This window comes from Oryx dammah, unplaced genomic scaffold (assembly GCF_014754425.2).
Source record: "Oryx dammah isolate SB20612 unplaced genomic scaffold, SCBI_Odam_1.1 HiC_scaffold_4, whole genome shotgun sequence".
Classification (NCBI taxonomy): domain Eukaryota; kingdom Metazoa; phylum Chordata; class Mammalia; order Artiodactyla; family Bovidae; genus Oryx; species Oryx dammah.
Genome location: NW_024070188.1, coordinates 52,884,242 through 52,910,939, shown reverse-complemented (window position 1 = coordinate 52,910,939; position 26,698 = coordinate 52,884,242). Strand labels below are relative to the sequence as shown.

The window sequence follows — 26,698 nt, the reverse complement described above, 5'->3', positions numbered from 1 at the left end:
TCACCGGCCTCCTAGTCCAGCCACTATAAAGGCTTTTCTTTAGTTATTTAGAATGAAATAGCGACTTTACCTGAAAAATTTGACTGTTTTGAGAGAACTTTCCATAGTGTGGGGAATAAACATAATTGAAGTGAAAGGACTTTGTTTACTTGGTTTTTGTTAGTCTTTTGTTACAAGACTCTATGTAACCAGTCTCGTTACATACAGTAGCTTGAACACTTGATTAGAGTTGACTTTTAGACTAGTTTCCTGGAGTGTAATTGTTTGAATATGTAATTCCCGTGACTCAAAAATCAGAAAATATAAAAAGTTATACAGTGAAATTTTCCTTCTCATCTTTATGTCCCACTCCTTGACTGTTTATCATAGACAACCCATATTCTGATTTTAAAGTACTTTTTTGAAAAACCCATTTCTTGCCCCTACCTTGACAACTGCCACTCTGCAATCAGCACAGTGTTGGAGAGCATCTCTTTACTCCTAAGCTTCTTTTAGAATAGTGCCCTTTGCAAAGTTTCAACATGCGGTAAGAGTGGCAGAAGCACTTTGCATGAGTCCTTTACTGTGGATGGAATGGAGTCATTTATTTTGAACAACTCTTGATTTTGACATCCAAAGTAGGAGTAAATTGGCTTGTTTGACCTGACTCTGCTACTATTTATGTAGTTATGTGAGTTTTGTATTTCCAGGCTTTATTGATGGAGGCCTCCATTGGCTGTGTCAACTTACCTAGATTTGAACCCTTGTTCCATGGCCTGTGGATGGTGCCATAAAGATAGCTCTTTCTATGACTGAGCCTCAAGTTTTGTTTTAATCTATGCAAAGATTGATAGGGCTAATAATTCATATGAGTAAATCAGCATGATAGCAGTGTAACAGATATGCAAAAAGGCTTTTTTCTTTCTACTAATACTACTACAAAACAAATAAGCATTACACATATCTAGGCAGACTTCAGAAGTATTACAAGTTCAGTTGCAGACCTCCACAGTAAAGCAGATACCACAGTAAAGGAAGTCACATGAATTTTTTGGTTTCCCAGTGCATATAAAAGTTATATTTACCCTCTACTATAGTTTATTAAGTATGCAGTAGCAGTATGTCTGCAAAAACAATGTATATACCTTAATTGAAAAACACTTCTGTATTGCTCATCCTGTTTGTGAGGCCAGTTGTCTTCTGTTCATACTGTTTGCACTATTTGCTGAACCCAGGGTTGGCAAGGCAAAAGCTACAAGGCTGGAAGGAGATTCGAGGCACTATAAGAAGTGCAGACACGTTTATTCTCTCCTAGCTGGAACAGCAGCCATAACACAACCTCTCTCCTGGCTGATGCAGCAGCCATAGCATCAGCCACAACATAACTGTAACATAGCCATAACAGAGCCATACATAACCTCATATAACATAATCATGATGTCATTCCAGTGTAGCCTCAGTGCTGCGTCAGCCAGGGCTTTCATGGTGAAAGTCACACAGGCGTACCACACAAGGCAGCCCGTGACCAAGGGAGCATTGCATGTGCAGTGCTAAAAGTGATCTCAGCTATTACATAATCATTATTTACAAAACGCAGGGCAAGAGGAAGAGGCCTTGGGGCGAGAGAGCCTGACCATGCCATCTTGGCTAATTTGCTCTTTCCCTACAGCGTTATTACTGAAAAAAAAGCTAAACTGTCCTTGAGCAAGTTGTAATCTTTTTGCTGGTGGAGTGTCTTGCCTTGATTTTTATGACTGCTGACTTATCAGGGTGGTGGTTGATTCCTGGAGTTGGGGGCAGCTGTGGAGTTTCTTAAGATAAGACCACATGGAATTTGCCACATTGATTGATTCTTCCTTTCATGAATGATTTTTCTGTACTATATAGACCTATTTGATAGCATTTTACCCACAGTAGAACTTCTTTCAAAATCAGTCAGTCCCCTCAAATACTGCTGCTGCTACTTTATCAACTGAGTTTATGTAATATTCTAAATCCTTTGTTGTCATTTCCACCATGTTCACAGCATCTGGACTGGGAGTAGGTTCCATCTCTGGAAACCACATTTTGTGCTTATCGTAAAAATCAACTCCTCATTCCAGAGAGGCGGTCCTAAGATGGCAGAGGAATAGGACAGGGAGAGCACTTTCTCCCCCAAAATTCATCAAAAGAACATTTGAACGCTGAGTAAATTCCACGGAACAACTACTGAATGCCGGCAGAGGACATCAGGCACCCAGAAAAGCAGCCCATTGTCTTCGAAAGGAGATGGTGAAGTCTTGAGGCTACTGTAAAAATAAGACTGAAAACCAGAACCAGGAGGCTTAAGTCCAAATCCTGAGAACACCAGAGAACTCCTGATTCCAGGGAACATTAATTGACAGGAGCTCATCAAACGCCTCCATACCTACACTGAAACCAAGCACCACCCAAGGGCCAACAAGTTCCAGAGCAAGACATACCACACAAATTCTCCAGCAACACAGGAACATAGCCCTGAGCTTCGATATACAGGCTGCCCAAAGTCATTCCAAACCCATTTACATCTCATAACTCATTACTGGACACTTCATTGCATTCCAGAGAGAAGAAATCCAGCTCCACCCACCAGAACACCAACACAAGCTTCCCTAATCAGGAAACCTTGACAAGCCACCCGGACAGCCCCACCCACAGCCAGGAAACTCCACAATAAAGAGAACTCTACAAACTGCCAGAATACAGAAAGGCCACCCCAAACTCAGCAATATAAACAAGATGAAGAGAGAGAGGAATACCCAGCAGGTAAAGGAACAGGAGAAATGCCCACCAAACCAAACAAAAGAGGAAGAGATAGGGAATCTACCTGATAAAGAATTCCAAATAATGATAGTGAAAATGATCCAAAATCTTGAAATCAAAATGGAATCACAGATAAATAGCCTGGAGACAAGGATTGAGAAGATGCAAGAAAGGTTTAACAAAGACCTAGAAGAAATAAAAAAGAGTCAGTAAATAATAATGCAATAAATGATATCAAAAACACTCTGGAGGGAACAAATAGAATAATGGAGGCAGAAGACTGGATAAGTGAGGTAGAGATAGAATGGTAGAAATAAATGAATCAGAGGAAAAAAGAAAAATGAATTAAAAGAAATAAGGACAACCTCAGAGACCTCTGGGACAATGTTAAATGTCCCAACATTCAAATCATAGGAGTCTCAGAAGAAGAAGACAAAAAGAAAGACCATGAGAAAACTTGAGGAGATAATAGTTGAAAACTTCCCTAAAATGGGGAAGGAAATAATCACCCAAGTCCAAGAAACCCAGAGAGTCCCAAACAGGATAAACCCAAGGCAAAACACCCCAAGACACATATTAATCAAATTAACAAAGATCAAACACAAAGAACGAATATTAAAAGCAGCAAGGAAAAAGCAACAAATAACACACAAGGGGATTCCCATAAGGATAACAGCTGACTTTTCAGTAGAAACTCTTCAGGCCAGGAGGAAATGGCAGGACATACTTAGTGATAAAAGAAAATAAACTATAGCCCAGATTACTGTACCCAGCAAGGATCTCATTCAAATACGAAGGAGAAATCAAAAGCTTTACAGACAAGCAAAAACAGAGAATTCAGCACCACCAAACCAGCTCTCCAACAAATGCTAAAGGATATTCTCTAGACAGGAAACACAAAAGGGGAGTATAAGCCAAAACCCAAAACAATAAAGTAAATGGCAATGGAATCACACTTATCAATAATTACCTTAAACGTAAATGGGTTGAATGCCCCAACCGAAAGACAAAGACTGGCTGAATGGATACAAAAACAAGACCCCTATATATATTGTCTACAAGAGGCCCACCTCAAAACAAGGGACACATACACTGAAAGTGAAGGGCTGGAAAAAGATATTCCATGCAAATAGAGACAAAAAGAAAGCAGGAGTAACAATACTCATATCAGATAAAATAGACTTTAAAACAAAAGCTGTGAAAAGAAACAAAGATGGACACCACATAATGATCAAAGGATCAATCCAAGAAGAAGATATAACAATTATAAATATATGTGCACCCAACATAGGAGCACCACAATATGTAAGACAAATGCTAACAAGCATGAAAGGGGAAATTAACAATAACACAATAATAGTGGGAGACTTTAATACCCCACTCACACCTATGGGCAGATCAACTAAACAGAAAATCAACAAAGAAACACAAACTTTAAATAATACAATAGACCAGTTAGACCTAACTGATATCTATAGGACATTTCACCCCAAAACAATGAATTCACCTTTTTCTCAAGTGCACACGGAATCTTCTCCAGGATAGAACACATCCTGGGCCATAAATCTAGCCTTGGTAAATTCAAAAAAATTGAAATCATTTCAAGCATCTTTTCTGACCACATTGCAGTAAGATTAGATCTCAATTACAGGAAAAAAAACTATTAAAAATTCCAACATATGGAGGCTGAACAACACACTGCTGAATAACCAACAAATCACAAAAGAAATCAAAAAAGAAGTCAAAATATGCATAGAAATGAATGAAAATGAAAACACAACAACCCCAAACCTGTGGGACACTGCAAAAGCAGTGCTAAGGGGAAGGTTCATAGCAATACAGGCATACCTCAAGAAATAAGAAAAAAGTTAAATAAATAACCTAACTCTACACCTAAAGCAACTAGAAAAGGAAGAAATGAAGAACCCCAGAGTTAGTAGAAGGAAAGAAATCTTAAAAATTAGGGCAGAAATAAATGCCAAAGAAACAAAAGAGACCATAGCAAAAATCAACAAAGCCAAAAGCTGGTTCTTTGAGAGGATAAATAAAATTGACAAACCATTAGCTAGACTCATCAAGAAACAAAGGGAGAAAAGTCAAATCAATAAAATTAGAAATGAAGATGGAGAGATCACAACAGACAACACAGAAATACAAAGGATCATAAGAGACTACTATCAGCAATTATATACCAATAAAATGGACAACTTGGAAGAAATGGGCAAATTCTTAGGAAAGTACAACTTTCCAAAACTGAACCAGGAAGAAATAGAAATCTTCACAGACCCATCACAAGCACAGAAATTGAAACTGTAATCAGAAATCTTATAGCAAACAAAAGCCCAGGTCCTAACAGCTTCACAGCTGAATTCTACCAAAAATTTAGAGAAGAGCTAACACCTATCCTACTCAAACTTTTCCAGAAAATTGCACAGGAAGGTAAACTTCCAAACTCCTTCTATGAGGCCACCATCACCGTAATACCAAAACCTGACAAAGATGCCACAAAAAAAGAAAACTACAGGCCAGTATCACTGATGAACATAGATGCAGAAATCCTTAACAAAATTGTAGCAATCAGAATCCAACAACACATTAAAAAGATCATACACCACAACCAAGTAGGCTTTATCCCAGAGATGCAAGGATTCTTCAATATCCACAAATCAATCAGTGTAATACACCACGTTAACACATTGAAAAATAAAAGACATATGATTATCTCAATAGATGCAGAGAAAGCCTTTGACAAAATTCAACATCCATTTATGATAAAAACTCCAGAAAGCAGGAATAGAAGGAACATACCTCAACATAATAAAAGCTATATATGACAAACATTATCCTCAGCAAACATTATCCTCAATGGTGAAAAATTGAAAGCATATCCCCTAAAGTCAGGAACAAGACAATGGTGCCCACTTTGACCACTACTATTCAACATAGTTTTGGAAGTTTTAGCCACAGCAATCAGAGCAGAAAAAGAAATAAAAGGAATCTAAGTTGGAAAAGAAGAAGTAAAACTCTCACTGTTTGCAGAAGACATGATCCTCTGTATAGAAAACCCTAAAGACTCCACCAGAAAATTACTAGAGCTAATCAATGGATATAGTAAAGTTGCAGGATATAAAATCAACACAGAGAAATCCCTTGTATTCCTATACACTAATAGTGAGAAAATAGAGAAATTAAGGAAACAATTCCATTCACCATTGCAATGAAAAGAATAAAATACTTAGGAATATATCTACCTAAAGAAACAAAAGACCTATATATAGAAAACTATAAAACACTGGTGAAAGAAATCAAAGAGTATACTAATAGATAGAAAAATATACCATGTTCATGGATTGGAAGAATCAATATAGTGAAAATGCGTATACTACCCAAAGCAATCTATAGATTCAATGCAATCTCTATCAAGCTACCAATGGTGTTTTTCAGAGAACTAGAACAAATAATTTCACAATTTGTATGGAAATACAAAAAACCCTGAATAGCCAAAGCAATCTTGAGAAAGAAGAATGGAATTGGAGGAATCAACTTGCCTGACTTCAGGCTCTACTACAAAGCCACAGTCATCAAGACAGTATGGTACTGACACAAAGACAGAAATATAGATCAATGGAACAAAATAGAAAGCCCATAGATAAATCCACGCACCTATGGACACCTTATCTTTGACAAAGGAGGCAAGAATATACAATGGAGAAAAGACAATCTCTTTAACAAGTGATGCTGGGAAAACTGATCAACCACCTGTAAACGAATGCAACTAGAATACTTTCTAACACCATACACAAAAATAAACTCAAAATGGATTAAGGATCTAAAGGTAAAACCAGAAACTATAAAACTCTTAGAGGAAAATATAGGCAAAACACTCTCCAATATAAATCACGGCAGGATCCTCTATGACCCACCTCCCAGAATTTTGGAAATAAAAGCAAAAATAAACAAATGGGACCTAATTAAAGTTAAAAGTTTCTGCACAACAAAGGAAACTATAAACAAGGTGAAAAGACAGCCTTCAGAATGGGAGAAAATAATAGCAAATGAAGCAACTGGCAGTTAATCTCAAAAATATACAAGCAACTCCTGCAGCTCAATTCCAGAAAAATAAATGACCCAATCAAAAAATGGGCCAAAGAACTAAACAGATATTTCTCCAAAGAAGACATAGAGATGGCTAACAAACACATGAAAAGATGCTCAACATCACTCATTATCAGAGAAATGCAAATCAGAACCACAATGAGGTACCATTTCACGCCAGTCAGAATGGCTGCTATCCAAAAGTCTACAAGCAATAAATGCTGGAGAGGGTGTGGAGAAAAGGGAACCCTCTTACACTGTTGGTGGGAATGCAGACTAATACAGCCACTATGGAGAACAGTGTTGAGATTCCTTAAAAAACTGAGAACTGCCATATGACCCAGCAGTCCCACTGCTGGGCATACACACTGAGGAAACCAGAATAGAAAGAGACATGTGTACCCCAGTGTTCATTGCAGCACTGTTTATAATAGCCAGGACATGGAAGCAACCTAGATGTCTGTCAGCAGACGAATGGATATGAAAGCTGTGGTAGATACACACAATGCAGTATTACTCAGCCATTAAAAAGAATACATTTGAATCAGTTCTAATGAGGTGGCTGAAACTGGAGCCTATTATACAGAGTGAAGTAAGCCAGAAAGAAAAACATCAATACAGTATACTAATGCATATATATGGAATTTAGAAAGATGGTAACGATAACCCTGTATGCGAGACAGCAAAAGAGACACAGATGTCTAGAACAGTCTTTTGGACTCTGTGGGAGAGGGCGAAGGTGGGATGATTTGGGTGAATGGCATTGAAACGTGTAATATCAAATGTGAAACGAATCGCCAGTCCAGGTTCGATGCATGATACAGGATGGTCAGAGCTGATGCACTGGGATGACCCAGAGGGATGGTATGGGGAGGGACGTGGGAGGGGAGTTCAGGATGGGGAACACGTGTACACCCGTGGCAGATTCATGTCAATGTATGGCAATGTATGGCAATGTATGGCCAATACAATATTGTAATTAGCCTCCAATTAAAATAAGTTTATATTTAAAAAAAGAAACTCCTCATCTATCAAGTTTCATGATGAAATTATAGCAACTCAGTCACATTTTCAGGTTTCACTTCTAGTTCTCCTGTTATGTCCTCCACATCTGCAGTTACTCACTCCATGATAGTTGAACGCCTCAGAGTTATCTGTGAGGGTTAGAATGAACTTCTTCCAAACTCCTCTGAAAGTTTGTATTTTGACCTCTTCCCATGAATCATGAATTGTCTTGGTGGCATCTAGAGTAGTTACTCCTTTCCAGAAGGTTTTCAGTTTTCTTTGCCAAGATCCATCATGAGACTCACTATCTATGGCAGCTATATAGCCTTATAAAATATATTTCTTAAATAAGAAGACTTGAAAGTAAAAATGACTCTTTGATCCACAGGCAACAGAATGGATGTTGTGTTGTTGTTGTTTAGTCACTCACTCATATCTTGACTCTTTTGTGACCCCATGGACTGTAGCCCACCAGGCTCCTCTGCCCATGGAATTCTCCAGGCAAGAATGCTGGAGGGGATTGCCTTCCTCAGAGGATCTTCCTGTCCCAAGGATCAAACCTGCGTCTTTTGCTTGGCAGGCACTTTCTTTACCACTGAGCCACTAGAGAAGCCTAGATGTTGTGTTAGCAGGCATGAAAAGAGCATGAATCTTGTGCATCTCCAAACTGTTTGATATAGAAAACTTAGCTTTCAGCCTGTCTTGTCTTTCGTCATGCCTTCCTCACTAAGCCTAATCATTTCTAGCTTTTGATTTTAAGTGAGAGTCGTGGAACTCATCCTTTCACTTGAACACTTCAAGGCCATTGTAGTGTTATGTTCATGGGCCTAATGTCAAATTGTTGTGTCTCAGAGAATAGAAACACTCCCAAGGAGAGGAAGAGAGAGGGAAATGGCCAGTCCATGAAACAGTCAAATTATACACATTTATAGATTAAATTTGCAGTCTTACGTGGGTATGCAGTTCATGGTGCTCCCAAATAATTACAGTGGTAGGGGCAGGAGGAGAAGGGGACGACCGAGGATGAGATGGCTGGATGGCATCACGGACTCGATGGACTGAGTGAACTCTGGGAGATGGTGATGGACAGGGAGGCCTGGTGTGCTGCAATTCATGGAGTCGCAAAGAGTCGGACACGACTGAGCGACTGAACTGAACTGAACCTCAGATCACTGATCACAGATCACCATAACAAATATAATAATGATGAAAAAAATTGAAATATTGCCAGAATTACCAAAATGTGACCCAGAAACCTGAAATGAGCAAATGCTTTTGGAAAAATGGCCCCAGTAGACCTGCTCTATGCTGGGTTGCCACAAGCCTTCAATTTTTTAGGAACACTATAACTGCAAAGTGGATAAAGCAATGCACAATAAACCAGGTCTGCCAGTACACCAAAAGCAAATTACTTTGAACTTTAGTGTCCAACAGTTCTTCCAAACCAGGTTACTTTTGTAAACAAATACCTTTCTTTTCTTAATTGCTCCAGAGCTCACCAGATCACTGCCAGCAGGGAACACATTCTTAACTAAAATTTCTAAGTGACTAACTTTCAGTTCAGTTCAGTTCCGTCGGTCAGTTGTGTCCGACTCTTTGCGACCCCATGAATCGCAGCACACCAGGCCTCCCTGTCCGTCACCAACTCCCGGAGTTCACTCAGACTCGCGTCCATCGAGTCAGTGATGCCATCCAGCCATCTCATCCTCTGTCGTCCCCTTCTCCTGCCCCCAATCCCTCCCAGCAGCAGAGTCTTTTCCAATGAGTCAACTCTTCACATGAGGTGGCCAAAGTACTGGAGTTTCAGCTTTAGCATCATTCCTTCCAAAGAAATCCCAGGGCTGATCTCCTTCAGAAATCACTTCACCCTAAATATTACATGTCTTGTTTACACAGTCTGATACTAAAGGTCACATGCTTCTCTGTAATACCTTTCAGGGTGGTCAGAAAGTGTCCCAGCTCCTTAGGCTTCTGTGTCATAGGCATGAAACAAATGAAAGGACTCTTAAGATTTCCTTCCTGCCTGCCTGGAAATGAAAGACAGAGAACCTTCAAAATGTTTCACCAAATACAGCAGACTCTGTTTAAAATGAACAGATTCCACAGGGAAGTTGCCAGGTTAAGGGGAAAAAAGTAGTTAGAAGAAGCAATTCAAAGTGATAAGCTAGCTCTCATACCTTCACTTTCAGAAAACACTTATCAGATACTTGAACTTAGAGCCACACGGGAATTTTAATGGTCACATAGGAAAAGAAAGATCAGATCTTGGGTCAGTAAAGGGAAGGAATTAGAACTGAGATCCCTGCCTGTGGTTTGGCTCCTGAAGTCTGTATAATCAGTGAGATGAGAATGCTTAACGGAAAAATCTGTCCAACAACAAAGGGGGATGTCAGGATAGTCTGCCTTGACCTTGTTTATGAGGTGATGGGGGAGAGGAAAGAGAAGTTTCCTTTGAGAATTTGTAGCCACAGTCTTACCCATATATGAGTTGGGAATTCAAATATATACCACCTATGTAGTCCTAGAAACCTCAAACCAGGAAGTAAAATGGTCTCCCATTACTGGTTTCCCAGGCTGCTTGGCAGATTTATAGATACCTTTTTAGTGGTGGAAAAACTTTCAATCTAAAACCCTCAAAATTCCCACAGGTATAGAGCAGCAGTTATTAGTGTACAGCGAAAAATTAAACAACGCTTGAGGAAACAAGTCAGCAGAAATAAAGGCAGAATTTCACTCCTTGGACTTTATTATTTGTATACAGAATAAATAATTTTGTTTGATGTGATTGGGAAAATAAGAATAAATTAATAACATAGTAAAGAAGGAGACTAGTAATTGTGTAGAATTGGAAAAAATAGAACCTTTGGAAATGAAAAATCAAGCTGGTGAAATAAAAAAGTGCATAACGAATAGTGAGAGATTAGACATACAACAGTCCAATGAACTATAAAATTGAGCAGCAGAAATTGGACAGGATGTGGTGCAGAGAAACAAAATGATAGAAAAACATTCAAGAGCCACAGGGAATACAGTAATAAGATCTAACACTTATAATCAGATTTCCAGAAGGAAGTAGTAGTGAGAATAAGGAAGAGGCATCTGAATGGCTGAGAACTTTCCAGAACTGATAAATCACAAATGTCAGAGATAGCAAATTCACCAGATCCTGATCAAGATAAATAAAAAGAAATCTACACATATTCTCTTTGTAGTCAACTTGAAGAACACCAAGACAATGAGAAGATATGAAAAACAGCCAGGGAGACACAGAGTCACTGAGAAACCAGTAAATTGACAGCTAATTTACTCATGTAATTTACAAGCTGTTATGACTAATTTATTAGAATATCAGTAGAAGACAGAAGCCAATAGAACATTACCTTGAAAGTTCTGAGAGAAAATATGACAACCTAGATTTATTTAGTAACAAGGTTGAAATAAAATTAGTTGGATGGGGAAAGAGGTGGGAGAGGAGTTCAAGATGGGGAACACATGGACACCCATGGCTGATTCATGTCAATGTATGGCAAAACCACTATAATATTGTAAAATAATTAGCCTCCAGTTAAAATAAATTAATTAATTTAAATAAAAAAGACTAACGAAATTTATGAAGCTAAAATCAGCAGGGTTGAGGAAACTGAGGATTTGACTGAATCTTAATGGTAAAGAACTAAACTGTCATGAGTATTCCTTCTCCTTCTCACCACCTGGTTCAGCAAAGTGCAAATGTATTTCTCACCCAGAATGAGACATGGACTCTGAAATACTGTGCATTCATAAATTAAATGTTCCCTTTTTCACACTGTCTGTAGCCCTGAGTTTGATTCCTGAGGCTGCATGATCTGTAGAAAGAACACAGGTTTCATATAGACAACCACGGCTTCAGATCTCATCTCTGCCTCAGATTACACTCATACACTTTTGTGATCTTCAGCATCAGTTAACAGACATGAGTTGTTTTTTTTTTCCTTCAGCAGTAAAATGGGGTTTAAGAATGAAACATCCCAGAGTCATTGTGAAGATAATGTTTGCTAACCACTCGACGCATTGGAAGCAACAATTGGCAGGGACAGTAGAAGTGGGTGTTGCTATTAGTGGCTGCCTTTGCCCCTCTGTTCCTGTGATACTAAGGCTGCTTATGTTTTCTGTTCCCTTTTTGTACCCTTGTAATTATCAGCATGTACTGATGTGTCTTACCGTGGCTCTGTTTCTGGGAAAAATCAAGTATTATCATCATTATTGACAGGGCATGTGAGAGCATGGTTGTGAATCTGTTTCACTATAAAGCCTTTGGGGATTATAAATGTTTTGCTGGGGTGTGGCCAGTAACAGGTAGTGATATAAGGCAACTTGCAAGGTATTAGGGAGCAAAGACAGGAATTCTGCAGGAACGTGTTGATTGCAAGTAAATGGATCAGGTTTTTTTTTTTTTTTTAACAGTAGAGACTTTAAGATCTAACAAGGTACAGTTTGAATTGCAGGCTAACAAGAGGAGTGAATCATGTAAAAGGGACAGAGTAACTGAAGCGAAGGGTTTAATATGTCAGAAATAATGAATATTCTTTATTTTAAAGAATTTATTACTTAAAGTGAAATACTTTTTAAGAGTATTTCATATGCCTTTTATCTATAGGCAGGGTTGATCATTGCAGTCTACTGGCCTGAGACTTAGGGATAGAACTGTTAGATGGGGTGGCAGTGTCATTGTCCAGACTGGGATGGATTTGAGAAAGAATGGGGCTTCTATTAGTAGTTACTCTAGTTCAAGAGAGGGCAGGCAGTAAACGGTGACTCGCCGTGGCAAACTCAAGCATGTATTCACATGCTCTAATCTACAATTATAAGTTCTAGATGAAATGGAAACAGAGAGATGAAATGGGAATAGAGGATGAAAACAGAGACAGTAGGCAGTAGATGGAGACTTGCTAACATGAGGATTTACAAGGGGTTGGGAGGGACGATGCATATACTGAAGAGAAATTTTGTACATGGACTTCTTCCATACGAGACCCCCGACTCCATGTTTTAGGTGGGGTGACTGCCAGACCCCAGTGCAGGGAGGATCCAGAAGTAGCATTCCATAGGCATCCCCACAGCTGAGCAGATTTGAGAGGACAGTTTTTCACTTATCACCTGCTTCTAATGGAGGAGGGATGTCTGAAAAGAACACAGAAGAGCTAACTGTCAGAATATAAAACAGGTAATACTAGTGAGCCCTTATCAAGCCAAAAATCAATGTGCTTTTTATAATCCTTTGTTTAAAAAGGATTGTAGTTTGTTTCATGCTTTAGAAAGATATCAGTAACGAATGAAAGGAGAAACTTTGCTTGAAAAGGTGAGCTTCAGTCACTGCTGATTTATTTATGTGGAACACTTCATTCTCTGACAAAGATGAGAAATGTTCTTGCTTTTTGCCCTGTTTTTAATCTTTTGCTGTCTCTATTATAGTCACTGGCCACATGTGGCTGGCTAGTGAGCATGGGAATTCTCTCCGTATTGAAATGTGCTGGAAGCCTAAGCGCTACATTTTAAAAATTAGGATGAAAAATTATAAAATATCTCATAACTTTACATTGATTACATTGTCATGTGGAAATGATAATATTCTGAATATGTTGTATTAAGTAAAAATATATTATTAAAGTTAATTTGACCTGTTCTTTTTGTACTTTGTTAATGTGGTTATGTGGTATGGATGTGAGACTTGGACTGTAAAGAAAGCTGAGTGCTGAAGAATTGATGCTTTTGAACTGTGGTGTTGGAGAAGACTCTTGAGAGTCCCTTGGACTGCAAGGAGATCCAACCAGTCCACCCTAAAGAAGATCAGTCCTGGGTGTTCATTGGAAAGACTGATGTTGACACTGAAACTCCAATACTTTGGCCACCTGATGCAAAGAACTGACTCATTGGAAAAGACCCTGATGCTGGGAAAGATTGAAGGTGGGAGGAGAAGGGGACGACAGAGGATGAGATGGTTGGATGGCATCACCGACTCAGCGGACATGAGTTTGAGCAAACTCTGGGAGTTGGTGATGGACAGGGAGGTCAGGAGTGCTGCAATCCATGGGGTCGCAAAGAGTCAGACACAACTGAGCAACTGAACTGAGCTGAATGTGGTTTTTAGAAAAATTTAAATTATACTTCTGACTTGTATTATATTTCTTCTGGACAGCACTGTTGCAGACCTAAATGTACTTTAAAAATTTTAATTTTGGTGGCAGGATGGGGGCTCACTGCTTGGTTTATGGGATCTTACTTCCCAGACCAGGGATTGCACCCAGCCCAGGTGGTGAAAGCACTGAGTCCTAACCACTGGACAACCAGGGAATTCCCTTTATTTCTTGATTTTCAATAATTATTTATTGAAAAAAAATCACAAAACCCCAGCTGAAATCATTTTTTTTAAATAGTCACATTTTCTTTATATATATGTGTATATATGTAAATGTATATTTAGTTAAAGAATATGTATTCTTTAATTGCAGTATAGTTGATTTACAGTGTGTTCATTTCTGCTGCACAGAAAAGTGAATCACTTATATATTTATATGGATATAGATATATATACGCACACACAATCTGTTTTTGAAATTCTTTTATATTATGGTTTTTCATAGGATATTGAATATGGTTCTCTGTGCCATACAGTAGGACCTTGTTGTTTATCCATCCTATATGTAATAGCTTATATCTGCTAACCTCAAACTTCCACTCCATCTCTTCCTTATTTCCCCTTCCTCTTGGCAAACATAAGTCTGTTCTTTACGTCTGTGAGTCTGTTTCTGTTTTGTGGATAGGTTCGTTTGTGTCAAATTTCAGACTCCACATACAAGTGATATCATGTAGTATTTGTCTTTCTCTTTCTGGCTTACTTCACTTAGTATGATAAGTGTATCCATGTTGCTACAAATGGCATTGTTTTGTTCTTTTTTGGGCTGAATAGTGTTCCATTTTATGTACAACCTCTTTTTTGTCCATTCATCTGTTGATGAACATTTAGAGTGTTTCTGTACCTTGGCTAATGTGACTCTTGTTGCTAGCTTTGTCTGTATCTTTTTTAATTAGAGTTTTCTCTAGATACACACTCAGGAGTGGGATTGCTGGTTATCGTTCATTCACTCAGCCATGTCCCACTCTTTGCGACCCCAGCATGGACTGCAGCATGCTAGGCTTCCCTGTCCTTCACTCTCTCCTGGAGTTCGCTCAGGCTTATGTCCATTGAGTCCGTGATGCCATCCAACCATCTCATTCTGCATCACCACCTTCTCCTCCTGCCTTCAGTCTTTGCCATAGCATCAGGGTCTTTTTTAATGAGTCAGCTTTTCACATCAGGTGGCCAAAGTTTTGGAGCTTCGGCTTCAGCATCAGTCCTTTCAATGAATATTCATGGCTGATTTCCTTTAGATGGACTGGTTTGATCTCCTTGCTGTCCAAGGGACTCTCAGGAGTCTTCGCCATCATATGGTACCATTAGGTACCATACGCTATGGTACCATAGGACCAGCATGTGGTAATACTGTTTTTAGGTTTTTGAGGAACCCCTGTACTGTTTTCCGTACTAGTGACGGTACCAGTTTATACTGCCACCAACAGTGTAGGAGGTTCCCTTTTCTCCACATCCTTTCCAGCATTTATTTGTAATGATGGTCATTCTGTAAAATAGTCACATTTTCTAATGGCATAGCTCATGTCAGAAATGTGCATTTGTGTGTGTGCACACAGACACTTGTGCTTGCTCAGTCTTGTCTGACTCTTTGTGAAACATAAACTATCCCACCAGGCTCCTCTGTCCTTGAAATTTTTCAAGCAAGAATACTGGAGTGGGTTGCCATTTCCTTCTCCAGGGAATCTTCCCAACCCAGGGATCGAACCCAGATCTCTTGTATCTCCTATATTGGCAGACAGATTCTTTACCAATAGCACCACTTGGGTGTTTCTTCTTAATTTCTCATAGGTTTATCATGATTTCTAATATTAATGCTTTATGTTTTGACTTTTCATGCCTGTTTTCTCAAGCAGCTACTGACTATAAAGCACTTAGAGCCGTAGACCAGGAGAATATTTTCAAGGTGGAAGAGGGATTCTGTTCTAACAACCTCAGTTTAAAAGTTGAGATACTGAAGCTTGTAGGTATATATACCTTCCTTAACTAATAATAGTTATTTAATTGGAAAAGTTCACCCTTGAAAGAAATCCTGGATACTTCTTCTTGTAAGATAGCGATCACCTCATTAAAGTTATCCTCTTTTGAATAATTTATTTTCCTTTGGTATACACCAGTGGTTCTTGGATTGATTTCTCTCCCTGCCAGACTGGTGGCTCAGATGGTAAAGCATCTGTCTACATTGTGGGAGACCTGGGTTCAATCCCTGGGTCAGGAACATTCCCTAGAGAAGGAAATGGCAATCCACTCCAGTACTCTTGCCTAGAAAATCCCATGGATGGAGGAGCCTGGTGTCCATGGGGTCACAAATAGTCGGACACAACTGAGCGACTTCACTTCAGAGACACTAGAGGCTTCCCAGGTGACTCAATGGTAAAGAATCTCCCTGCCAATCCCAGAGCCACAAGAGATGTTGGTTCGCTCTTTAGATTGGGAAGAGCCCCTGGAGAAGGAAATGGCAACCCACTCCAGTATTCTTGCCTGGAGAAATCCATGGTCAGAGGAGCCTGGCAGGCTGCAGTCCATCTTTACTCAAAGAGTTGGACATGATTGAGTGACTTTCACTTTCCAGAAAGCAGAGGCTCTTAGCAGAGTAATGCACTCTAACCAGTGTTATAAGAAGATGCAAATTTTCTTGGCCATGGAGCCAACCAAATAGTAGAATTAGTTAACAAGACAGAATGTTAAGTTTTTTGTTAAAGAGGAAAGTATCTCGTGCCTAAAATGACTCAGATGTGACTATGCTTCATAGTAAAGAATAGTCTCTCTTATTTCTGTGACTCAGTTTCCAAAAGAATTGCAAAGATAAGACTTGTAGAGCTTTAAAGGTTTTTTGGATCATTTAAGTAGGTATTCTCTTCTCGCTGGTACTTCTTATACTGAAGGGAAAAAAAGCTCAGAAAAAAGCAATTAATTTATCAGGATCTGACAGGTTCAAATCAATTCACATCACATGGGAAATAATCATAGGAGAGGATTTTTTTTCCCTCTAGAAACAAATTACTTGGAAGAAATGTTTAAAATCTGTGAGTCTCTTAGATAAAAGCAAATTATTTTACATGATCAGTGAGATTCATCGAACTGCCAAATATGTTGTGCACTGAAAATAGACTTAATTTACTTTTGTTATGGTGAGTTTGTTATTTGTTCTAAGATAAAACCAATGATCGCAAGTACAGTAGCAAAGACAGGTGGAATTGGATGGAGGTCAGTTACCAAGCCGGACCATCAGTGATCCCTTACAAACTAATGACTAGATTTTTGTCTAGAGGTTGAGAAACAAAATTCATTTTGAGACATAATTTAAATGGTCTGTAGGCCTTGTGTCTCTTGAGAAAGTATTAACTCTCTCAATGGCATATTAAGAAAAATGATGTTCAGTTCAGGGGATATAAAGTTTAACCTCAGCTTTACTGCTGAAGAGCCATGGGTTTCATTCAAGTCCTGACCTCTATTTTCAACCTTCACTGAGGAGAATGGATGATAATTTGTTGTGTGTTGTTAAGACCCCTTTCAGCTCTGAACTTATTTCAGTAAAATGGGGAAAATAAAAGAATGATTATCTGACCTCCTTAATCATAGTTATTGTATGACGTGAGTAACAAGTGGTACTAATTTTATGAGGTCTCTGGTTGATTGAAAATTAAAATATAAAAAAATTTGAAAGCTTGGATGTACATATTTTGGTTTCTTTTTCTACAAAACAAGGTGATGTCATGTTAACAAATAATGTCTATCAATTCAGTTTGCTTCTTGAATATTTTGTGTTAGCTTGGCATTCTTTTTTTTTTTTTCTTTTTAAGAGAACTCTGGCAACTTGCTGAGGGTTTTATTTTGACATATGGTTATAAAACTTGTGGTGATCAAGGTATAATATAGATTTGTGAGCTGGTTGCCATCCTGAAAGAAAACACCCATTAAACTTTTTCTGGCTTGTAACCCTAATGATTGATTGTACTGATATACAAGTGAAAATCTTAACATATTTCAGCACTTGGCCATGTAAATTTGAATAATCATTTTAAGTGCTCACCTAGTTAAGAGAGAAAGGTAGTAAGGTGTCTTTCTTTGGGTTAATAAGTATGTTTCTGATATAAAGTGTAATCTAATAAATTTTGGATAGTTTTGACTAATTTAGATAATGACAACCTGGAGAAAACTCAGGTCTTTATGTGCTTTCTAAAGAAATTGACCAAGATATTGGGGGGGGGGAATCCAGAAAAGGAGGGGAAAGCCCAGTGAATTCTGAGACAAATATCTGCAGAAATGACTTCGCAGTCTTCAGAGATGAAATGACTTACTTAAGAGATAGGCCATCTGTTTATCAGCCTTATTTCTCTCCTCAGGGCTTTTCTTGAAGAAAGCCCTTTTAGAGGAGGGCTGTTATCCTTATGTCAATAATAGAAACTGATCTTCTCTGATGTTACACTTTTCTTACCTAACTTTTTTATTTTCCTAAACTGCTGTACAGACTATCATGAGGAAAAGAAAGTCTTAAATGGTAAGTCGTATACATTTATAGTAAAAAACTGAGTCATATTCACATGATTGTATACAAAATGCCTTACAGAATTATTTGGGATATTTAGATATTTTTATGCAAAAGATGTGTTTACTTGCTAAGCTTAGAGGATTTGACAGGACTCTGTAGATCCCTTACTGAAGCTATGACTCTTTCTATAGCCCTTTCTATGGCATCTCTGAACTTGTGTTCATCTGTCCTCAGCTTGAAGACAGTAAGTGCCCTGTATATGAACGAGTTCTGTTCCGAGAGTGTCTTCATAAGTCCAATTTGTTCATAAGTCCAATAAAGTTAGCCTAGGTACTCAACTAACACAATAGGCTATATAGTAGTGTATATCAGGTTTATAATACTTTTCACACAACTAATAAATTTAAAAAAACAAAAAAGAAAACATTTTTAGTCGTATAGTACTTTGAAAAGTACAACAATACCAGCTGCATCACTGCTGCTTTTGCACTTGCTTCCAAGTATCCTGGGCTTGAAATAAAGATACTGTACTAGTATACTCTGTACCCGGCTTCCCAGGTGGCACTAGTGGTAAAGAACCCAGCTGCCAGTGCAGAAGGCAAAGGAGATACAGGTTCAGTCCCTTGGTGGGGAAGATCCCTTGGAGGAGGGGATGCCAACTCACTCCAGTATTCTTGCCTGGAGAATCTCATGGACAGAGGAGGCTGGAAAGCTAAAGTCCATGCGGTCTCAGAGAGTTGGCACAACCGAAGCAACTTAGCACACATGCACTCTATACAGAACTGTACAGTACAGTACACAAAAGCACAACCACTTGTAGAGGATGCATGCATGTGACAGTGTACACTATACACATGAACTGACTTACATGATTTGACATGTGAATGCACGTTTGCATCTTTGAACGTTCGAGACTTGAAGGTTCTTATGTAGGGGACTTAACTATACTTGGATTGACTCGGAGTTCCCCCCTCTGATGCCAGGCTGAGGGCACCTCTCCCTCAGGCACAGGGCTCTCCTCCAGTGTCTATTGCAGATACTGAGTAGCCTATTAATCCCCTCTTCTCTGGGCTCGGCAGCTCTCCTCAACCATTCGCTATGATTTGGAATCATGACTGACACTACCCCTAACCCCCTCAAAAATTTTGGTGTGAGACTTTCAAAACTGCATGGGGCTACTCTGACTGAACTGTAATACTAATATATGTTTTAAAATGCATTTTTTCCTTCCTATTTTGGACAAGAAAGTTGTAGAAATTCAGCTAGCAAGCTAGATTTCCAGATGAATTACCTCTTCTTTTTCAAGTAGAGGAAATAGTCTTCTATAGACTATTATATGCAGTTTGTGATGTGCCACCTGAAGTTGTTTGTCTGACAGGACCGCATTAAAGGAAGGACTGTTCTTGGGTTTCAGCTGATACTTTATTCTTCCATGATACTAGGCAAACAGGCTTTCCTTAAAGGCTAATTACTGATTGGCTATTTCCTTTCCCGCCACATTGCTTTCCTTTGGATGCATGGCACTTAACATGTCAGTTAACAGTGGCCTTAAAAGTGTGATATTACATTGTCCAGTGGTCTGGCCAGCACAGTTACCTCTTTTATATGAATATGTATGCCTCAAATATTTGGCTTATATAAGTGTTTATGGTTAAGTCAGCATATTTACAGACGTCATCTGCCTGCCTTCTGTGTCATTATTTAAACGTCATTTAAAACACTGAAGCCAGCATTCCTCTAGAGACCCAGTCTCTTCAAATTGACATAAGTCCATCAGTTCCCTGGTGTTTTAACAGAAGATACTCTGGATAAGAAGAATCTTGAAAACCTCTAAACTACAGTCTCTCCTAGGTGCCTCCCAACACTGACTTTATAATTACCATGACTCCTAATTGAGAATTCTAAGACTCGCCAAAGCCTAATTTTTTTTTTTTCCTGCACAAAGAGTACACTCCTTTTGTAGAAGAAAAATAGTTAATGTTTACAGAATCTCTGAAGCTCTTCCCTGTTCTCAGAGTTTTCAAAAACAACTCAAAAACCAGAGCCTTGGTGGCCATTTAAAATGTGATGTTGAGACACACCCACAAGAAAGTCTAAAATGAAAAAGACAGAATACCACGTGTCAGCAAGGTAGTGGAGCAACCAGGCATCCATACCCTATGGTAAAAACTGTAAGTTGGTATGACCTTTTTGGAAAACTGTTTAGCAGTATTTACTAAAGCTACACATACTCATGTCCTGTATACCTGCCAGATATGTAGATGGATATTCTTTAAGAATGAGTGTGTATATGTACCAAGAATATTAATAACAGCACTATACATAATCGCCAAAAACTGCCCAAATATCCATCAACAGTAGAATGAATAGATTCTAGTATATGGTATATTCAGAGAGTATAATAATACTCAGTAGTAAAACAGAACAAACTACTAATGCATTCAGCAGCATGGATAACATCTCAGAAAGCTCCAGACCTGACTCATTGCTTACTATTAATCATGCTAATTTGACATTAAATGTAACGTCTGTGGAACTGTCGCAAAAACCCAGACCAAAAGAAAGCATGTTTTATGATTCCACTTTTTCATAAAGGCCAAATGCAGGCAAAAACTAATCGTGATGTTAAAAGTCAGAATAGTGATTATCTTGGGGGAGAGATGGTGAATGGAACGGCACAAGGAGGGTGATGGTTACAAGGGTATGTTTTACAGATAAAAATTCATTGAGTAGTATATTTATGACTTGTCTCATTTTATAATATTTCAATAAGAACTTTACTGGAGAGATGGGGTGAAAAAAGAAAAATGCTACATAGATGAACTGTAGCTATTTTGTTTATTTTTCTTTGTGAAGGCATGCTTCCTCAGAGCCAAGTGACAGATACACTTCCCAAAGAAGGTCCTAGTTCTCCAAGGTATGCTTTCTAATTTTATTTTCTTTAAAGCTTAATCAGTTCTACACCAAAATATGCACATTTAAAAAAATGGCTCTGTTTGATTTATTGCTTATTATATTAATCATACTTTTTTGATACAAGAACTGCACTGCCTGATTTATCAGGCATTGTTGAAAAATTAGCTGTTCCCTAAATATGAATTTTTAGCATAACTGAAGTATAACCCATTTTAAACACCACAACCCATTTTAAACACCAACTTAAAAAAAGAACTATTTAAAACTATTTTTTTCTGATTATCACATATATATTCATGATAGCAAACTTGGAAACATGAGGAAATACAAAAGAAAGTGGTAAAAGTTGGTCCCATCAACCCTAAATATTTACTCTTAATATTTGGTTTATTCCATCCACTTTGATTCATGTAGTACCTATTTCCATATTATTCTGACAGTATTGGTATTACAGTATATTCTGTGATCAATTTTGTATGTCATGAAATATTCTGCAAAGGCATTTTCTGGTCTGTATTCCATCATATGATGGAAATTGATCACGTATCCATAATTTATTCAACTGTAATATGCTTCCCTAGTGGCTCAGTGGTCAAGAATCCTTCCGCTAATGCAGGAGATGCAGGTTCAACCCCTGTGTCGGGAAGATCCTCTAGAGAAGGGAATGGCAACTCACTCCAGTATTCTTGCCTGGGAAATCCCATGGACAGAGGAGGAGCCTGGCAGGCTACAGTCCATGGGGTTGCAAAAGAGACACAACTTAGCAACTAAACAACAACAGCATTAGTTTGCATGTCTAGTTTGTTTTATCAGTGTTTTAATGAAAATTCTTGGAAATGTATTGCACTCTTAGGAAATTAAGCAATCCATGTATAATTTTGTTAATGATATTTCACATGCCCTCAGGTTATGTGTGTTATTTGTCATTTTTCTCTTAGCACCTTTCCCCACAAGGTGAGTCTGTAACGGTAGCATCCTGCTATACTTGTTATATCTGTTAAGTTATTTCATATACAATTTTAAGTTAAGGGCCTCAGAGTATCTCTTGTAAGATTCACACTGGGAGCCTGTATACAGGTAATAAGAACAAAAACTAAATCAATTTGATCAGAAGTTTTACAAAATAGATGATGTAGCTTTTCCTTAAATTTTTGCTGTTGACTGTTAAACACCCTTGGTGAATTAATTTCGTGGGTAATATATTTGTGACAGGAAAGAGTCAAGGTAATAAGCATGTAGATTTTGTCATTTTCCTTCATAAAATATCTTGTTATTGCTCTGATACAAGGCATTTTAGATGTGTAACCTTTATAAAAAGTGCCTTGTCAAGGAGGTGGTTTGTTTTTATCCAAGTTGGTATACCTGTAGTATATGTCCATGTATTTGCTGGTATACATGAAGTATTGTTGTTGTTCAGTTACTAAGTTATATCTGACTCCTTGTAGTCCCGTGGAGTGCAGCAAGCCAGACTTCCCTGTCCTTCACCGTCTCCCGGAGTTTGCTCAGACTCATGGTCATTGAGTTGATGATGCCATCCATCCATCTTATCCTCTGTTGCCCTTCTCATGCCCTCAATCTTTCCCAACATCAGGGTCTTTTCCAAGGAGTTGACTCTTCCCATCAGGTGGCCAAAGTATTGGTGCTTCAGCATCAGTCCTTCTACTGAATACTCATGGTTTCCTTTAGGATTGACTTGTTTGATCTCCGTGCAGTCCAATGGACTCTCAAAAGTCTTTTCCAGCACCACAGTTCAAAAGCATCAATTCTTTGGCGTTCAGCCATTTTTATTGTCTAGCTCTCACATCTGTACATGACTATTGGAAAAACCATAGCTTTGACTATACAGACCTTTGTCAGCAAAGTGATGTCTCTGCTTTGTAATATGCTGTATAGGTTTATGATAGCTTTCCTTCCAAGGAACAAATGTCTTTTAATGGTTGCAGTCATTATCTGTAGTGATTTTGGAGACCAAGAAAATAAAATCTTCCAATTTTTTTCCCCTTCCATTTGCCATGAAGTGGTGGGACCAGATGCCACAATCTTCATTTCGTTAATGTTGAATTTTAAGCCAGCTTTCTTCACTCTCCTATTTTACCCTCATCGAGAGGCTCTTTAGTTCCTCTTTGATTTCTGCCATTAGAGTAGTATCATCTGCATGTTTGAGGTTATTGATATTACTGCCAGCAGTCTTGATTCCAGTTTGTGACTCATCCAACCTGGCATTTTGCATGGTATTCATATAAGTTAAATAAGCAGGGTGACAGTATATGGACTTGACATACTCCTTTCCCAATTTTTGAACCAGTCTATTTGCCATGTCCAGTTCTAACTGTTGCTTCTTGACTTCTTGACCTGCATACGATTTCTCAGGTAAGTTAGTCTAGTATTCCCATCTCTTTAAGAATTTTCCGGTTTGTTGTGATCAACACAGTCAAAGGCTTTAACATAGTCAATGACGAGAAGTAGATGCTTTTCTGGAATTCCCTTGCTTTCTCTGATGGATGTTGGCAATTTTGATCTCTGATTCTTCTGCCTTTTCTAAATTCAGGTTGTATATTGGGAATTTCTTGGTTCACATACTGCTGAAGCCTAGCTTGAAGGCTCTTGAGCATTACCTTACTAACATGTGAAATGAGTACACTTTTATGGTTGCTTGAACATTCTTTGGCATTGCCTTTCTTTGGTATTGAATGAAAACTGACCTTTTCCAGTCCTGTGGCCACTGCTGAGTATTCCAAATTTGCTGATGTATTGAGCTGACTTTAACAGCATCATCTTTTACGATTTGAAATAGCTCAGCTCGAATTCCATCACCTCTACTAGCTTTGTTGGTGTAATTCTTCCTAAGACCCTCTTGACTTCACATCCCAGGATGTATGGCTCTACGTGGGTGACCACACCATTGTCGTTATTTCGGTCATGCAATATTGTTTGTATAGTTCTTCCGTGTTTTATTACCACCTCTTCTTAATCTCTTCTGTTTCTCTTAGATCCTTACCATTTCTGTCGTTTGATCGTGCCCATTCTTTAATGAAATGTTCCCTTGATATCTCTAGTTTTCATGAAAAGATTTCTGTTCTTTTCCATTCTGTTGTTTACTTCTTTTCTTTGCATTGTTCACGTAAGAAGGCTTTCTTTCTCTCCTTACTATTCTCTGGAACTCTGCATTCAGATGGGTATATCTTTCCTTTTTCCTTTGCCTTTGGCTTCTCTTCTTTCGTCAGCTCTTTGTAACGCCTCCTTAGACAACCAGTTTGCCTTCTTGCATTTCTTTTTCTTTGGGGTGGTTTTGATCAACACCTGCTGTACAGTGTTACAAACCTCTGTCCGTAGTTTTTCAGGCAATCTGTGTACCAGATCTTTTTGTCATTTCTGCTGTAAAATCATAAGGGTTTTGATTTAGGTCATATCTGAATGGCCTAGTGTTTTTCTCTACTTTCTTCAATTTAAGCCTGAATTTCACAGTGAAGAGCTCATGATCTGAGCCACAGTCAGCTCCAGGTCTTATTTCTGCTGACTGTATAGAGCTTCTCTATCTTTGGCTGCAAAGATTATAATCAACCTGATTTCAGTATTAATCATCTGGTGATGTCTATGTGTGGAGTCATCTCTTGTGTCATTGGAAGAGGGTGTTTGCTATGACCAGTGTGTTCTCTTGACAAAACTCTGTTAGCCTTTGCCCTGCTTCATTTTGTACTTCAAGGCCAAACTTGCCTGTTACTCCAGATATCTCTTGACTTCCTACTTTTGCATTCCAGTCTCCTATGATGAAAAGGACATCTGTTTTTGGTGTTAATTCTAGAAGGTCTTGTAGGTCTTCAAAGAACTGGTTAACCTCAGCTGCTTTGGCATTAATGGTTGGGGCATAAACATGGAAGTATAGGCGTTTTAAATTGAGAAATAATTGCAGGTTATTTCATCTCACACTACTGATTATTTAGTGAAAAAGTTTCCCTCAAAAAATGTATTTCTTATTGTAGGTTTCAAAATAAATGTTTTAAATCATGTATCTATTGTGTCATATCGTATGTTTTTTTGATTGTATATATTTTAAAATTATATCTTTAATGGTTAATTTATGTTAATGCATATAATTATTCATTCTTTTTTGAATATTTTACAGCTATGACTGGTTCCAAACAGACTCTTTAGTCACCATCGTCATATATACTAAACAGAAGGTAAACATGTTTTTAACATCAGAAAAAAATAAAAAGCTACATGCAGGCACATTTCTGAGCACTCAATCTTGTATTAATTTACAGCAATTCTATGAGATAGATCCTTTCATTATCCCTATTTTACAGGTGAGGAAACAGAGGTTAGGTAATTTAGCAGAGTCACACAGTAAATGGCAGATCTAACATTTTGATCCCAGACAGGCTGGCTCCATAGTATAAGCTCTTAACAAACATGCCATAGCATCTCAGGAAAAAAAAACAGGAAGTAGTGGGTTGGCCAAGAAGTTCGATCTGATTTTTTCCATAACATCGTACAAAATCCCGAAGAAACCTTTCAGCCAACCCATTATTTTATATGCTCTTCTGTGATTTTGTTTGTTTTTTTGCATGGATAACAGCAGTGAGTACCCTTGAACTGCAAGGAGATCAAACCAGTCAATTCTAAAGAAAATCAGTCCTGAATATTCATTGGAAGGACTGATGCTGAAGCTGAAACTCCAATATTTTGGCCACCTAATATGAAGAACTGACTTACTGGAAAAGACCCTGATGCTGGGAAAGATTGAAGGCAGGAAAAGAAAGGGACGACAGAGGAAGAGATGGTTGGATGGCATCACCGACTCAGTGGACATGAATTTGAGCAAATTCTGGGAGTTGATGATGGGACGGGGAAGCCTGGCATGCTGCAGTCCACGGGGTTGGAAAGAGTCATACACGATTGAACAAATGAACTGAACTGAACAGCAGTGAGAATCCCAGTTTAACTTCACCATATGAACTGATTTCCTGCACATGAATTGGAATTCAAGAGACAGGAGAGAGGATTGCTGTGTCTTAGTATGCTTAAGCTACTAACCAGCTTTAGATGTCCTCTGGAAACTAAAATTAGGGAATTAACTTATTCATTAAGTATTTATTGAACACTGCTTCATTCTGGACACTGCTATAGAATTCAGAAATCTACAGGTGGGCCAGATTCATAGAGACTGAGACCTCACCAAGCTTACAGTCCAACCTGGGAAATCAGATGAATAAGCAGGCAACTTCCACCATCTCCAGGCACATCCTCCAGCAGCCTGCAGG

General features: G+C 38.4%; 1 protein-coding gene across 1 annotated transcript in view; it reads left to right on the top strand.

The window, feature by feature from the left end:
* The window catches only part of LOC120862765 (cytochrome b5 reductase 4), a 115,845-nt gene that overhangs the window by 40,918 nt on the left and 48,229 nt on the right, over positions 1 to 26,698 (top strand). The window contains exons 5-7 of the mRNA XM_040238864.1: positions 18,498 to 18,527; positions 21,375 to 21,435; positions 25,558 to 25,615. Coding sequence (XP_040094798.1) covers positions 18,498 to 18,527; positions 21,375 to 21,435; positions 25,558 to 25,615 — 149 coding nt within the window. The remainder of the gene's footprint in view (positions 1 to 18,497; positions 18,528 to 21,374; positions 21,436 to 25,557; positions 25,616 to 26,698) is intronic.